The following is an 18118-nucleotide window of genomic DNA, read 5'->3' as shown; positions in this document are numbered from 1 at the left end:
TAATGGGGACACAGGTGGGGGACATGCATTACTCATGTAACACTAGTACTCCCAGAATGCTTGTTTATCCACAATACTCACACTAATCTGGAGAAACATATGAGTCTTTATAGTTTAGCCTAAGCATAGCAGGTGGGGGACATGCATTACTCATGTAACACTAGTACTCTCAGAATGCGTGTTTATCCACAATTCTCACACTAATCTGGAGAAACATATGAGTCTTTATAGTTTAGCCTAAGCATAGCAGGTGGGGGACATGCATTACTCATGTAACACTAGTACTCTCAGAATGCGTGTTTATCCACAATTCTCACACTAATCTGGAGAAACATGAGTCTTTATAGTTTAGCCTAAGCATAGCCAATATTGTGTAATAAAGACAGGAACAATGACGATAAAATCGCATTTCTAAGAACTATTCAATATTTTTATTAAAACATTAGCTGCTTTGCAAGAAAGTACTTATATGTTTCGAGAATTTGGTTGTGCAAAGGTAAAGTTTACATCATCACTAGAGGACTGTCGAACAGCCTCGACGCCTTTAATAGTGAGATGTAGGTCTAACATGTCTTTCGTTATGACTCCAGGGCCAGAACTATCAAGATATCCGCAACTATCATCTACTATCGTCTCCCCCGTCAACTTACAATATCTCTGTAGCAATATTCCATCATCACCTGCATATGGTGTTTATATCTCTCAACTGATTCGATACGCAAGAGCTTGTTCTGTGTATGATCAGTTTTTAAACCGAGGCAGGCTACTGAAAAACAAGTTGATGTTACATGGATTTCAACGATCACATTTAGAGTCAGCATTTCGCAAATTATATGGTCATTATAGTGAATTAGTTTGCCAATACCACCTATCATTGAGTCAAATGCTGTCGGACGTGTTTCATACCAATTGTTAGGCTGTTCTTGACACACCGATTTTGACTCCGTCTATCTGATCAAAATATAGGGATCACGGCGGGATGCTTACTTCTCCTAGGCACCTGATCCCACCTCTGGTATATCCAGGGGTCCGTGTTTGCCCAGCTCTCTAATTTTTATTTCTTGTGGGAGTTATGAGATTTATCACTGGTAGTTATCTTCACTTTTCTGGGTTCGGAAATCATCCACTACAATATATAATATTTCCCCATCTTTATGGATCGAGGGTTCCTTTAAAAATATTACAGTGATGATACAAATTGGGATTCTGGAATTGATAATGCCATGTAAGGCATGTTTTGAAAATATAAGACGTAACATACTATAATCATACGATTACACACCTTTGTAGATAGATTTGTAGCTGGACTCATCTGTACTGACCAGGACAAAGAACCAAGTGGATCGCCTGATGGTTGTTCTACAGTAGCCATCCTGTCTGGGGACGATTCCAATCCAAAGTTTAAACTCAATGCAGCATTAAATGAAATTCAGACAACTACCAACGTCATCGATTACGACACTGGTGACATCACCTACACACTTATTGTGATTGGTGTTGACAGCTCGACACGTGATCCCCGTAAAAACGGAACGACGACGATCATGGTCAATATTCTCCCTGTGAATGAATTTACTCCCCAGATAATGGACCAACCACTAACATTAACAGTGTGTATCTTCATTTCTTCTTACGTCATTTTCAATCAATTTTCTTATAATCCAAAAATTTTTATGCTGTATCTACATACACAGTAGTTTGGAAAGCCAATATGACTTTCTCTTTACTTGAGCCTTATTTAGACATAAAAACGTAGAACATGCTGACCATCACAATTTACTGTCCATTTTCTCGTGTACGTACTAGATAATTTGTTTTACAATTTTGGTATCTCTTTAGTCCCTTCCCTGTTATATTAACACTTTCGTAAACCGGTCGCAGTAGCTCAGTAGTAGATCATTTGCTTCGTAACCTGGAGGTCGTGAGGTCGAATCAAAACGCAGGACATGAATTAGGTAGTGAATGTTCATTCGCCAAACGCTCGGCATTTAAAATTGAGAACCCACTGAGCTAATTTGATCGAAACCTTGGTTTAATTTGAGGGATTTAACCACTTGTTAAAGAGGTTTGCACCTGATATATGGAGAAATGTCAAGTTTTTGGGAAGTGTAATTTTGATTTCTTCATTTAAGGAGAATTGGGAAATTCAAAAGAAAAAAAATGGGGTCGTAACGCTTGTTATTGGCTACAGTGTTCTAAACGTGACTTTTTGCACTTAAAATTCATTCAATTAAACTGGATTTGTCTGTTAGTGTCAGCACAACATAAACAATATAAATCAATCATTGCATAAAATAGATGCATAATCTAACACTACAGATAAAAAAAAAGTTTAATACTAGTAATGGAAATAAATAATGACTTTTTTGCACTAGATATACGAACAAGTTAATGATATCATATTTGAGAGTTTAAAGAAGAGACTGGAAGTAATGTCAATTTCTAAAATTTCACTTAATTTTCAAGGTATTGTCTTAAAAATTATACTGGGACTTTACAAAGTGTGGATTGGAGACTTTTAAATTATTAGCAAAAATACTGAATTTTATAGAAAATTGCGAGTAAATTAATTTAATCTTTTATAAGAATCGGTGTTCTATTTGGAAAAATATATCAACCAAATTATGAAATCACAACATTTGAACTAGTTTCAAGTCTCAACTACTTGTATCATAAATTATAAAACTGAAATACACGTATAGGAGTGTAAATATAGAAGATATATTGGATGAAACAGAAACTGTAATATCACGCAGATTAAACTTTCATTTAGAAAACATAGAAAATGCACAACCAATGGTGTTTACCCAACAACTCGGCTGTTCTACATTTTTATTATCCTTTATGATGTTTACAAGCGTGCACTTTTGATAAATATTGATGGTTTTCATTGATAAATAATTCAAAAATATTTCACAATGATAAAACACCCTTTATCGTAGATTCGAGAAGATACCCCTGTAGGTACAGAGGTTCTAGCTGTGAATACCACAGACGATGACGGGGGCCATCATGGTGAGGTGACGTATACCATTATAGGTAATGTTATTACGTACCTGCCAGGTAGGGGGACCGAAATAAATTTTATCTTGTTGCTTTGTCTTTATTTGTAGCAAACGACGAGTAATTGATAGTTTTTAAAATCCGTTATGAACGAATTCGCGCATAAATTATTCATAAAAACATGTTTATATTAACGTTTTGTGTCAATCAGAAGAAATATAATAATATTTCATTTAATTTGTAAACAGCTGGAAACACAGACAACACATTTCTAATAAGTCGGACAACAGGAAAGATTTACTTGAGAAGACCAGTCGATTACGAGTCTGCCAGTGCAATAACCTTCTCATTTACAATAGAAGCGACAGATGGCGGTGGTCGCTCCACAACTGCTGTTGTTGACGTCATAATCACTGACGTCAACGACAATATACCTATATGTTCCTCTCGGGAGTACAACGTCAGTGTCAGCGAAGATGTGACGATCGGGACTACGGTATGTTATGAAGATAGATGATTAAAAACGTACTGAATGGCCAATCAGTTTAGCATTCACGATGGCGTGAAACATGCTGTAATTAATACAAAGGCTCTTTTGGTTATATTTTAACCAATGAAGACCAAATACATTCAAACAATGTGCATTCCATCGTTCAAGACTTGATTTACCCATGCCACTGACTACATATCCACAAATACGATTGACTGGCGAAATGATCATTAGACGACGGTGTACTGAGTATTAAGTATAATTACTTATGTTCCGGCACTTTTATCATTCATACATGGTCACCATACTCGTTAACTTCCTTGTATGCTTTAAATGAAATCAAATATGGCGATGAAGATGTTTGCTTCGCACGATGCTTTCGACAACAAAATATTACGCTCTGTGTGCATACATGGTGGATGTAAATCGAATATGACTAAATATATGATAAATGCATAGAATTCTTGCATTAATTCATAAAGAATGCATAACATCAGTTACAAAATATTTAGGTATTTCTACAACATAATAATGACCATTGAACATCTGGCTTCCAAGTACAAATATCCCTCTGTAGTCACTAGATGACCGTGTAACTAATATCGTCCCGTACCGATCACTAGATGACCGTGTAACTATGAAAGGTGAAGATAACGAACACTGATAAATTCAAAATCCCATGAATAATACAAAATCAAGAGTAGGGCAAACACGGACTCTTGGGCACACCAGAGGTGAGATCAGGTACCTAGGAGGAGTAAGCATTCCCTGTTGACCGGTCACACCCGTGATGAACCCTATAACCCGATCAGGTAAACGGAGTAATTCGTAGTCAATATCATTATGTAACAAAAGGCCTAACAATTATTATGAAACACGTCAGACAGCATTCTACCCAATGACTGGTTATAACATTATAATGACCGAAGAATTTCCGAAATGCTGACTTCAAACGAGAGTGTTGAAGAAACCCTTTCACCACTAGATGACTATGTGACCTATATGATTCGAAGATCCATTCATCACAAACAAATTAAAAGAAAAACATTGACACTGTATATTACTAGTGCCTGGATTTGTTGCTATTTCAGTTATCATAAAGAATGATACAATGAAAAAATATCAAATTATTGAGAAAGCGTAGGAATGTTAACTAAAATAGTACACATTATCTGAAATGGATTTTATACCAATTATATGTTCATTTGTTGAAAATGTTAAATAAATGACATATCAAATTGCGATTTTAATATTTATCCTATCATACGGTGACGACTTAGTTCAAAGAAAGTCTTCCTTTCCCTTGTAGGTTTCTTCGATGAATTGCACTGATAGAGATGCTGGAAATGCTCTAAGTTATTTGATCTTAAGTGGTGGCGATGGCTTATTCCAGATTTCACCTTCGGGTGACATCCAGACGACAGCAGGTGCGTCCAAATATCAAATCTGTGAACTTGAATACTTTATGTTTGCTCGTCACAATTTAATACATTCACAAGTTCAAATATTAAAAAGATTATATGTACCAATTAAGTATAACTACTAAAATATTTCTCTTGATGAGTAAAATGGAAAATATGTATGAGTTTAGAAAGAACTCACTCTCAGGCATTGATTTTCACAAGATACTAACTACTATTCAGATGATTATCTTTTTTCGATATTCTATATTGCAAGTCATATATTGGCGGCGTTTTCTTTTTGTTTTAATTTTATGCGTGGTATATCATGTAGCAAGTGATTAAATATAAATTGGATGGGGTGTTTGTTACCTCGATACTTAATAGAACGGTAAAGTATTAGCTTGTAATCTTCTTTAGGATGAATAAAAAGATAACGTTAGTAAAACCATTTTAAGAACCTTTAGTTTGTATCTACATAGCTTTTTGCGAGTATTGCACATATCTGTTAAACTTAACATACATCCTTAATTTTGTCATTGTAGCGCTCGATTATGATAGCGGTACATTTGTCTACTATATGTCCATACAAATATCAGATGGTATTCACAATACAAAGGTATGGGTCTTAGTCCAACTTCGTCCTGTAAATGAATTTGACCCGACGTTCACCAATCCAACAATCAATGTGAACGAAATAAGACCAATTGGATATGAGATTATGACGTATACTGCTGATGACAGTGACGCGCCACCACATGATGTGACGTCATATCAGATACTAAACGGTAAGTTGATTAAAATTCAAGGAATAGGTGTATTGGATTTCTAATTGTCAATTTTATATACCTGTATAAGTAGTTTTCCATTTTGTCAATACAAATCCATTCACACTAAAATTATACAATCTATCTTACCTCATATCAACTTAGTAGTCTTTGTATAATTCCAGTGTGACGAGGGGCCAAATTTAGGTTTATTTTTACACGACCATTCCGCATGATAAATAAAAGACTAGACTTTTTAACATCATAAACAGTTGCTTCTTCAACAAAAACGGAAAACGCAAATATTCCTATCTAGTGATCAGTCATCCAAAACTACTTTGTTAAACACCACTCTGATTCTATGCACAAGTACTCTGAAGTTGAAATAAAAAATATGCTGGAGTTCCTCATTGACAATATTTTCTTTAATGATCAGGTCTTCCGACAGTCTGTTAGAATTTCTATGAGCATGATTTGTGTCCCTTTGTTATCTGACCTGTTTTTATAAATTTATTAAAAAACTTCTACGTGAGAAAAAAACCCTTGCTGTGACCTTCAATTCGACATTTAGACAGATCGGTGACGTTTTATCTATCAACAATAATAACTTCCATTCATACGTCAACTCGATATATCCTTGTAAACTCGAAATAAAAGACATCACAGAGTCGTCCAATTGTGCTTCGTACTTAGATATTTTATTGAATGTAGATACTAACGACAAACTAAAAACTCAACTTTATGACAAGTGGTATGATTTCAGCCTCTCCATGGTAAACTTCCCATATTTATGCAGCAATATTCCATTATCACCTGCATATGCTGTTTATATCTCTACTGATTCGATACGCAAGAGCTTGTTCTGCGTATGGTCAGTTTTTTAATCGAGGCAGGCTACTGAAAAACAAGTTGAAGGACAGGGGTTTCAACAGTCTCGTTGTCTAAAGTCAGCATTTCGCAAATTCTATGGTCGTTATAACGATCTAGTTTGCCAATACATCCTATCATTGCGTCAAACGCTATCTGACATGTTTCACACCAATTGTTAGACCGTTCTTGGCACACTGATTTTGACTGCGGATAACACCGTTTACTTGATCAAGAAATAGGGTTCACAGCTGGTGTGACCGGTCAACAGGGGATACTTACTCCTCCAAGACACCTGATCCCACCTCTGGTGTGACCAGGGATCCATTTTTACCCAACTCTATATTTTGTATTGCTTATAGGAGTTATGAGATTGATAACTGTTTGTTATATGCACCTTTCATTCTAGAAACCGATGCTTATATCTTTAGTTTTTGTTTCATGGCAGCGAGATGAAGATAGAGATATTGACAAATTCTATGACGTCATGTCGTCGTGATACGTGTTTGTATCAGTGTAGTGTGACGTGGAGCCCGATTTGGACTAAGTCTGAAAAAGGAATGTTAATGGGATAGGAATGTGAAGCATGTTCGCGCAATTTAAATTAATGTTTATACCTGTTCCGTAAACTCATACCAATATCAAATGTATTTGCATCAAGCCAGCGCAATCAAGCACAAGTATTGTAGTTAGAACTTCTGTTTCGCAAGAAGGAGATCACTGGTTCGTTTGTTGATCCCAGTGCCGCGTGATAACTAAGGCGTTTAATGTCTAAAGTGACACTTTCGTTGCCCAGAGTCTGACATTGGATGTGGAAGCCAGATAACCTCAAACATAAAAGTGTCATGGTGGGCGTCGGTGCGATAAAGAACAATAATTTCTACAGCGTTGAACATCAATGCATCACTTGACCAAAGCTGATGACGTCTCTATATGAATGCATAGATCTTGAATGGAGCATAAAGAACTTTAAAACAAACCAAGCCTTACTTTAGACTTGTATTGTTAACTCATACCATGGTAATTCGTGTTTGTATTATGCCAGTGTGATGAGGTTAAAGATCCAAAATTGGGCATATTCTGTAAAGTCCGAAATGAATAAGGGTAACATACAAGCACCTTTACAAAACCTTGATATTTGATGTCTCCTTGGAGGAATCTGCCGATGACTTTAAAGGAACAAATTTTCTACAAAGTTAGTTATGCACTGTAGTGGTTTCTTATACAATGAAATATACAGACGAATGAAAGTAGGTAATCATTAGTCCTTTCCTGATCCCCCCTTCCCGCTTCATTACATATAATTTGATGATTTTCCAATTGTTTATTTATTTGTTTGTAGTGCACAATGGACACATCACAACGTTTTACATGGATAAAACATCCGGAAAAATATACTTAGCACAAATATTAGATTTTGAAAGCATTCCACAATACAAAATCATTGTCCTGGCAACAGACGGTGGGGGACGGATGGTAGGTGAATAATGCCATGAGTTTTATGTACAACATTTTTTTGTTTATGCTCCATTAAGTATATTACGCATACCATTTCAACTTTGTTGAGACTGTGATATGCGAGTTGCGATAAATCACTTACCATCTCCAGTCACAGTAGTGGTATATCAACGTCCTCCCTATATAGGATACACTCTTTGATTCATTGTGGAGGATGCATGTCGGTACGTTGATAACATCGAGATTATAGTTACTACAATTTTATTCAATGGATGCAAAATGTCTTGTGTGATTCACGTATATACCTCCTGAAAGTTAGATAAACGACTTCACGAAGAGTAGAATAATCTCGAAAATGTGTGCTACTGAGTTTCGTATTGTACTGTTTAATTTTAGAAAGGGGATACTTTCTCCTCATAGGAACCCGATCCCACCTCTGGTATATCCAAGGGTCAGTGTTTGCCCAACTATCTATTTTGTATTGATTATAGGAGTTATGAGATTGATCACTGTTCCTTATCTTCACCTTTCATATTAACGATTTCTACATTGAAGGAGAATTTTGAAATTGGAAAGAAAAACTGGTGTCATAGTGTTTGTAATTGAGCTACGGATTTAAACTTAATCTTTTTGCACTTAATTTACTAAATGAAAAGGTGAAGATAACGAAAGTTTTAAAAATATAGAATCTATGTCCAGATGTTTTGTAATAAATATTTCAGTTTTCATTCAAGTTGGAACAAGAATTAGTTCAGAATGATAGAATATATTTTTAATTTGGCGTAAAACGTGAAAGTTGACTTATAGACACCGTATAAGTGGTATTATTAGCGAGATACTTTAGCGATTTTTTCATCAATCATGGTTATATATATTTAGCAAGAACTTATTTTAGATGACTATTACCTTCGATATGATATGATTGACATCTATCTATTTTTATCAAAGGGTACGGGAACGATTACAATCAATGTAGAAAACGGCAACGACCACGCTCCTACCTGTGTGACGTCAGTAAAAAGTTTCACTCTGTCGGAAAGCGCTGGTACATGTATTAACCACATGTTTTATTCTACTATAAAATTCTATCTATACAAGGTTTTGAATGTTAATTGATTTACATATCTTTTTAAAAAGATTGAAAGAAGCAATATTTATGTTGAAAATATTTTTAGAAAAAATCCAATCATCCATGTGTTTTTGAAACGAAATTTATAAACAAAATGAATGCATAACGGAAGAAAAAATATATGGTTCAGTTCAAGCATCAAATGTTTGACTTCATATTTGTTAGCATTGAATGCACATTATAACTTAATTTCTTGTTCGTTTCACAGCGTTGGGTGATGTGCTGATGGCAGATTTTGGATGTTCAGATCTCGATAAAGATCCTTTGACTTATGCATTAACTCAAGTTCCGACCGACAATACATTTGAAGTAGATAATGTTTCCAACCAACTCCGAGTGAAAGGTGACCTTTATGTTTCTATTCTTTTTACAACTGTTTTTAAAATCCTTGATGAACGACTGTTGTGAATCATAGAATAGATTAATTGACAGTGGGTTCTCGTTCTTTTGGATAACGTTTAATAAGTGAAGATCAAATTTCAAAGTAAACTAACATATTGAAATAATATTTCCTTTGAAAAGTAGCTGATAAAAGTAAAAAAAATATTATATCTCCGTTCAATTAGATAATACTGTTAAATTCGGTATTATAATATAATATTAAAATCCTACGATGGACAATTCTTGAACTAAGATAAAAAAAAAAAACCCGGAAAGACTTCCACATTCAGTATTTCCATTGAATACTTAGCAAACTGGACATTAGTGGAATTTTTCATTATTACAGGTGCCCTTGATTACGAAAGATCTTCATTTTACAGCATTACAATTATTGTATCAGATGGATCGTCGTCTACACGCTTGAAAATTGTTGTCAACATCCTAAACGAAAATGAAGATGCTCCTCAATTCTTACAATCAGGTCTTCCTTTCTCTGTCTGTCTGTCACTCTGTCTGTCTGTCTGTCTGGCTCTCTCTTTCTCTCTCTCTCTCTCTCTCCATATGTATATTCTTGATTTATGTAGAACTCACAAGTTTACATTAGTTCTCTATTCTAAATGTAGATTGACAATATGGTAGGTAATTATATAGTCTAAATGATTAATGCAGAACACATTTCCGGTTGTAGTTATCAGTACCGTCGTCAGTGAGACTGACACCAATGGGAAGTCCGTGGTCACTGTGTCTGCTATAGACGCAGATAACGATCCTGTCACGTACTCTTTTGCTGGCGTATACCCGAACTTTAGGATCGACTCCAAAACTGGAAAGATATTACTTAGAACTTCCATAGACAGAGAAACGGATCCCACTATTGATCTCTATGTTATAGCCTCTGATGGACAGAGAAGTTCCACGGCTACGGTGTCTGTAACGGTTGAGGATGTTAATGAGACTCCGATATTTGCAAATTCTAGTTATAGGTATGTCAATTTTTGATCCCTATACATAAATTAAGCAAGTGTAATATGAATATCAGTATTATAGTTAACTGTAAACATACAATATTACGCGTAATACTTATTTTCGTTATGTCCACGGTCAAATAAAATCTGCGGAATTTCATACCAGCGTACTTAAAGCATGTAGCTTATTTTAAGTAAGCCATGTGCAGCTCAACAAACTTTTTTACTCGCGAACCAAAACAAAAATATCCGTAAAAGTATTCCTTCGTGAAATTAAATACATTTAAAGCATTCAACACAAAGATTGATGTAAATGTAAAATTGAAATTTTCGTTGACATTCAGCCTTTTTCGTTAAGCATCTTTTTATTCTTATTGATCCAGAGTAAAGTACTGAATACAAGACATGAATATTCATATTGATCAGTTTAAACTTTTTTGTGAGAAATTGACAGTGTCTTGTACAGAGAGATTTGATTTTCTGTGAATTTGGAAAGACTGAGAGAAAGACTCATTTTCCTTCATTTTTCAGGTTTACAGTGGCAGAGAATACAATAACCGGAACTGATATTGGAACTGTTCAAGCCATTGATGCTGATGTAGGACCAGCCAATGGACAGGTCCGTTACAGAATTCTCTCAGGGAATGATAAATCGTACTTTCAAATTGACAACATTACTGGACGTATCACTGTTGCAACTCCAATAGATTACGAGGACTTGGAAACAGCATTGTTGGTCGTTGAAGCGTCAGACTTGGGATCTCCAACATTATCGGGGGTGTGTACAGTTTCCATTCAAATTCTAGATAGAAATGATAACGCGCCGCAATTTTTAAGTCCTACTCTACAGGAGCAAGTTCCCGAGGATGCACCTCTGGGACAATCAATTAGTCAGGTATTTGCCTCTGACAAAGATTCGTCCACTGATGAGAACAACAAGGTGAATTATCAGAGTTCTGCAGCAGTGCCTTTCCAGGTGGATTCAGAAAGTGGTATTGTCACAGTTACCGGCAGTCTGGACCGAGAAACCATTCCATGGTAATACATTCATTGAAAGTTAGATATTATGAAATAATTTGTTGTAACACCATGGCACGTTCATCAATCATTGTAAAATTGAAAAAGATAATGTTTGGAAAAAAACTATTGATTAAATAGTTCAAATCCCTATAAGAAATGTGCAATCATATTTGCTATATAGAATGTGTCAAATGTAGATTTCGTCTAGAGATTCAGCCCATTGATAAAGTGTTATCGTAACAGAACGTACATTTTTAACAAATGAAGAGACGGCAATTTCAGGTCTTACACCGCCAAATGCAAAGGAACATTTACTTTCTATTTCAAATTCATGTGTATTGCCCAGATTGGGATCGAACCCGCGTCTTCCTTTCAGTAAGCGAACATTTTTACATGCAGTCCACCCTTGAGTCACTGTGAAAGTTTGACATCGATGTAAAGTTTACAAACTATAGACAGATTTATCTGATATGGAAATTGTATACGTGTATATCAAATTATTATCATATAGACAAATGCACGTTGTTTGAATTCAATAGGTATCAGATGGTAATCACCGCCACGGACAGAGGTACACCTCGTTTGACCGGAAGCTTGACACTAGAAATTAGTCTCACTGACGTCAACGACAATGACCCAGTTGTAACAGGGGTCTACAAAACTACAGTACCGGAGAACGCTCCTGAACACTTTGTGATTTTCGACATCAATGCTGACGATGCTGATGGAGAGGCATTTGGGAAACTTAAATACGAGATTATATCTGGGGATTCTAATTCGGTATTCAAAATAGAACCAAATACGGGCGTTATACAAGTTGCTTCACCGCTCGATAGGGAGTCTATAAGTCAATATGAATTAGTGATAAAAGTAACAGATAATGGAATTCCTCCTCGGTCGACTTTTGGTGCTGCAACAATCTATGTAGGGGATGTCAATGACGTTGTTCCTGTATCGTTAAATTCATCGTACGAATTTTCTGTCCTCGAAAACGTTACAATAAATTCATATGTTGGAAAGATTGTTGCTTCAGATGGAGACTTTGGAACCAATTCCCAACTCAAGTATAAGATAGCCACGTATTGGTTGGGATCATCTGGGAAATTTGGAATTAATGAAATGACAGGGGACATTTTTACCACGGGGATGTTGGATCGTGAAGTGGAAGATGTGTACTCGATATTGTTTAGAGTTGAAGATGGAGGAACACCCGCTCTATTATCTGATACTATCGTAAATATCAACGTTAAGGACATAAATGACAAACACCCAATGTTTAGGCGACCAAGATATTCGACAGCTATTTTTGAAAACCTTGCTGCCGGAAGTAAAGTTCACACAACAGGAGCGACAGATGAAGATTTGGGAGTCAATGCTGTAATTAAGTACGAGCTGGACATTTCCACACAAAATGGATTACTTACCAACTATTACTTTAGTGTACACGAGACAACAGGTGATATTTACCTGAAAAGAAAAGTAGACCGAGAAGCATATGAGATGTTCACATTGACTGTGGTCGCAAGAGACACTGGTTTTCCACCACTATCCAGCAGTGTCAGCGTTAACATACAGATAGAAGATATAAATGACAATAGACCAAAATTTTCCCCATTGTTCTACAATACAGAAGCCTCGACGATCAATCTCTGTGACGCTACCATTACTGACGTCACAGCTACAGATGCAGATTTGGGACGAAACGCCGCAGTTAACTATGAATTGGATGAGAATGCTGTATCTTTACCCTTCACGGTTTCACAACTCGGTAATTCTCAGTAGTTGAGTACATTTGTAATGATATATTAGCAAAGTACAAGTACATTAAAAGACGAAGACTGGCATAAATAACCACTTTTATAGATAATTTCACTTATTTTTTTTCTGAAATGAAAATAGAATGGCTATGTTTATTCTCCAGGAGCTGTTAAAGCACGCTCTGAAGTGCTCTTAACCAAGTACATCATCAATGTGATATCACGTGACAATGGAGACCCAGTTCTAACATCATCGGATCACGCTACAGTTCGAATAGACAGGTTTCGCCCGGAAGATGTTGTCGTCACATTTTACCTAGATATGATTTTACCCACATTCTATCAAAAAGAAACTAACCTTCTCCGTCAAGTAGAGGAGGCTCTGTCTGTCGACTTTCCAACTGTGTATGTAAGGAGATGGTGTATAGAAGACAAATTCACGTGAGTAAGAGAGACAACTCCTGCAAGATATGTTAATAATCCAAAATGCTACCATTATTCAAATATTGGCGTACAACAATGGTTATTCGTTTCAGAGCAACCATTATTAAACCGAACTCGATTCTTTCTGACGTAATATTTTATGTTTATTTATATGTATATGACAAAGTAAAGATTTCATAGAAAATGAATGAGTCATATTTATGTTTAAATCACTTAACTTACGAAAGTTTCAAAACAAAGTCTAGAATTTTATGCTTGGAATCTAATTGGTTCCCTACATATTGGTGATATTTGTCTTTGTTATCTGCTAATAAACACTGAATGATATTGATGTATAAAATTTCCTCAATGCATTCTCAGATCCATATTAGTTCACTTGTATGCTGTGAAGAATGATGTTACAAATGATATCAGCAACTTGAATGTGAAAAAAGTTTTCCTAACAAATGGTGAATTTCTGGACGCACTTCAACTGAATCTGAACAAACAACCAACAGTGGAAATCAACGGTATGTTTATTGTCAAATGTTGAAATAGTTCTTCAGAGATCACAGCAGGTTTGTTGTCAATATTTCGGAGAATGCTAGTTCTTGTTTATACTGTAAGAATGTAATGCAAGATACGTGTATTTATTTCTAACAGAAAGCTATCCGTACAAGTGAGGTTTTGATATCTTTTGATATTTCAGGGAAAACCTGGAATGAATATGCTGTTGAGAAAGTAGTTCCATATGGAGATAAAATTGTTCACCCAGAACCATTGGTGTCCCATCTGGAAGAGGATAATGAATATATTGTTCCTTTAGCCGTGTCATTTGCTCTCTTGATGGCCGTTTTTATTATTGCAGCCATCTTTCTTTATTTTGTCTGGAGAAGACGATGGTGCAGAAAGAAGCCGTAAGATAATTACAATCTATAACAACAATGAAAATTCATAATGTACGGGAGGTTGTGTAGTTATCAACAATTATTGCAATTTCTGAAATTGAAATTAAGAAGGAAATATTAATGGGAAAAGGATGATTCCTTAATTAAGTCAATAAAGAAATGGTGCTAATTTAACGATTGATACGGTATAACTTGGTAGGGGACAGAGTGCGGTTGATATATAAATCCTGGAAGTTTATATAATTACCATAAAGTGTTGCAAACCAAGTTATATTGTACAAAGGGGTCCAAAATCAGCTTAATTTATCTCATTTGAGAATAAAAGGTAGAATAAAAACACAAAAAAGATCTATATATGGTAGTGAAATATTACATATGTGCTATTGATGAAACGATTGTCACCGACAGTCGATTGTCGATGGTTTTTGGCTCTTCGATTCCGATTATCGATTCTATTTTTCATAATCGATTGTCGCCTGTATACTAATTAATATCTAATCCGAGATTCACTGACTGTTAATCCCGCTTTTATATCGAGAGATGTGCGGGGGAGAGTCAGAGTGGACTACACATTGAAAAGCTAGTGTGTATGCTGCACATATATCCATAAAACTTAATAGAAACACACCCCAAAATAATAAGCATTTATTAACTACATGTAAATACCGATTATATCGATCATTGATCGATACAGTTCTTCAAATTATAACCGATAATCGATTACGAAATCTTTCCGATTTTTCATCACCAATATTTGCGCATCTTTGTGTCTCGACCACTGATAAATCACGACGTCATTGTGTACGATCCAATTATCGTATATTTTCCATTTTTCAAATTACACTCCGTGTAAAGCAAAATATTTTTCAAAAGACAAAAATCGAGGAATCCAACTTACACCTTTGAAAGGCGAAGATAGCGAAGAGTGATCAATCTCATAACTCCTATAAGCAATACGAAATAGAGAGTTTGGCAAACACAGACCCCTGGATACACCAGAGGTGGGATCAGGTGCCTAGGAGGAGTAAGCACCCCCTGTCGTCCTACCTTTTAGCCAGTGCTTTGTGTGATAGAGTGACTTTAATATCAGAGATTTAGGAGATATCCGTCAGACTGGCAATCACACCTTTGAATTATGGAATGGGAAATCTGCGACTTCAACTTTTCGATATTACGGACGGCCTTCCAACCTGATTCAGTAACTTTGAGTAATAATTTATTCCCAAACAGCTAATATAAAATGTTATCTAAATTTATTTCATTTTCAGGGCATACTTGCTCCTCCTAGCCACATGATCCCACCTCTGGTGTGTCCAGGGGTCAGTGTTTGCCCAACTATTTATTTTGTATTGCTTAAGGAGTTATGCGATTGCTCACTGTTCGTTATCTTCACTTTTCATATATCTTATATAATAATTGTTTTTCACCACAAACAGAAAGAAAGATAATGCAAAGAAGCCACGGGTTCAGTTGACAGAGACCAAACAGGAGGGAAACAACATTCCACTCTTTGAAAAAAGAGGTCAATCCCAGGTGTCAACAAAACCTACCTCTGGATGGGATGAATCAAATTCTGCAGTTTCTGTAGTATCTCCAGTTCCGCAAAAATCCAACGAGGAGCCAATCCGAGAACCGGATATTGAGTTAGAAAATTCAGGTTTGGCAGTTTCACCAACGTTAGTTAATTTGAATGACCTGCTGTTTTTTTATAGAAATATTGCTCCGCGTAGGATAAGTTCATTGACAACAAATATATGCGTATGGAGAAGACTTGTTACGACACATAAATTTCAAACAAAGAAAATATAATGTGCAACTACGGATACTTGGGTTTGACTATAATTCATAAGCATCTGTCTTAGTTACTAGTATACAATTCATAATTTTGTGTAATATTTTATAGACAATGTAAACACGCAACAGCTACCAGGGCCGTATATCAAAGTTCCTTTAACGGAGCGATCTGCTTTTGACACGACATCCAAAGATGGAAGCTTGAAGAGTGATGTGGGGAATGAAATGGAAGTTCCTGAACATCAAGTAAAGAGTCCAGTACGACGTGGAATAGAAATAGGTATTATATATATATATATATATATATATATATATATATGTATGTATGTATGTATGTATGTATGTGTATAAATAAATATATATTCCAACTGCTAGCGCTTTCTGGATTTCAACAGCCATTATCATGAATACACTTAAGAATGGATCCAGAAATCGCTAGTTATTCGAATATATTTTAGAACTGCATGTTTTCCTGCTTTTTATTTTAATTATTTTGTGTGGTATCAACTCTTTCTATTTGGATTATATTTTTATATACACATCTATATATATGCAAGGTTTGCCAACTGAATGGTTAATGACATTGTCTGCAATACGGATTTGACGTTTAACCCTGTAAGACACCATGTTAGACTGAAGATTCCAAGATTCGAAAGTATTGACCGAATAATGAGGAGGTAACGATGCTTCATAGTAACAAGGTCACAATTCCCCCTTTCTACCAACGTGGTGTCATGCAGATGACTATTGGCTAAACACTGGTGTATATCGTCATTAATGTATTCCACTTAACACTAGATCCATGTTTCTACGATATATCATATACATGTACATGTATATCCAACTATTTACCAAAAAAAAAAAAAATAATTTCTCTGATTGCTTTTATTTGTACAGTTACAGGATGGGTATATGAAGAAGATCCCCAAACTAAAGTCAGAAACTGGATTCACACACCAATTGGGGAGAAGTCTGCATCTTTTCTCCCCTTCAACAACTAAGGAAATGTATTGTCTTTCACTTTGTATGAAGATTATTGAGTGGAAACCAAACATTTATGAAATTCTTAGTGTTGCCTTACAAATATTTGAATTTGGTTAGCATAAATTGAAGAATTTGAATAATCTCTTTCAAGTTTTGACAAGAATAAAAGATTTTTATTGAAAGATAGTACAGTGGACACTGGAAGCTTTACGATGAATTGTAACCTAGCTACCTCAAACGTCTTGGAGATGGTTGTTTAATCACTTTGATAACTTCAACAGTTTTAAAGCAGATATATTTCTCTGTAACCCAATCTGATGTTTTTGATTCAATAAATGTGTGAAAGGTTATCAAAAGGTTATTTGCAAGAGCTCATGAAAGAAGGTTGTCTTTATGAAAGGTGAAGATAACGAACAGTGATCAATCTCATAACTCCTACAAGCAATACAAAATAGATAGTTGGGCAAACATGGATCCATTGACACACTAGGGGTGAGATCAGGTATCTAGGAGAAGTAAGCATGCTCTTTCGACCGGTCACACCCATGTCATATCATTTCAAACTGCTGTACATAAGAACATAATGCTACACTATATGTCTAGTTTTTTATATAAATATAATTATCAAAAAAATATTTCCAAGGGCTAATTGAAGATGGTTGCCTTATTTCGAGTTGGTGTGCATAAGAATACAATGCTGCACTGTTGATATGTGCAGATGAGAAAAGAACTGGGAAAAAAGGAAATAAAATACACATTCTAATTACAAATG

The 18118-nt window shown here is 35.5% G+C and overlaps 2 protein-coding genes across 2 annotated transcripts; both read left to right on the top strand.

Annotated features, from left to right (window-relative positions):
• The first annotated feature begins 1218 nt into the window (after positions 1-1218).
• On the top strand, positions 1219-3520 carry LOC130048820 (protocadherin-3-like). The gene is made up of 3 exons (XM_056145893.1): positions 1219-1225; positions 1291-1521; positions 3252-3520. The coding sequence occupies exons 1-3, from the start codon at positions 1219-1221 to the stop codon at positions 3518-3520; spliced, it is 507 nt and encodes a 168-aa protein (XP_056001868.1).
• Positions 3521-5209: 1689 nt separating this feature from the next.
• On the top strand, positions 5210-17690 carry LOC125653395 (protocadherin Fat 4-like). Its single transcript, XM_048882836.2, has 14 exons — positions 5210-5681; positions 7870-8003; positions 8934-9030; positions 9323-9457; positions 9842-9976; positions 10184-10478; positions 10992-11498; positions 12020-13248; positions 13402-13678; positions 14042-14190; positions 14370-14577; positions 16005-16225; positions 16472-16642; positions 17260-17690. The coding sequence occupies exons 1-14, from the start codon at positions 5474-5476 to the stop codon at positions 17361-17363; spliced, it is 3870 nt and encodes a 1289-aa protein (XP_048738793.2). The 5' UTR covers positions 5210-5473; the 3' UTR covers positions 17364-17690.
• The last annotated feature ends 428 nt before the right edge of the window (positions 17691-18118 follow it).

Source organism: Ostrea edulis, chromosome 7 (genome assembly GCF_947568905.1).
Source record: "Ostrea edulis chromosome 7, xbOstEdul1.1, whole genome shotgun sequence".
In the NCBI taxonomy this organism is placed as follows: domain Eukaryota; kingdom Metazoa; phylum Mollusca; class Bivalvia; order Ostreida; family Ostreidae; genus Ostrea; species Ostrea edulis.
Note: the sequence above shows the minus strand (reverse complement) of the source record. Positions and strands in the feature narration are given on the sequence as shown.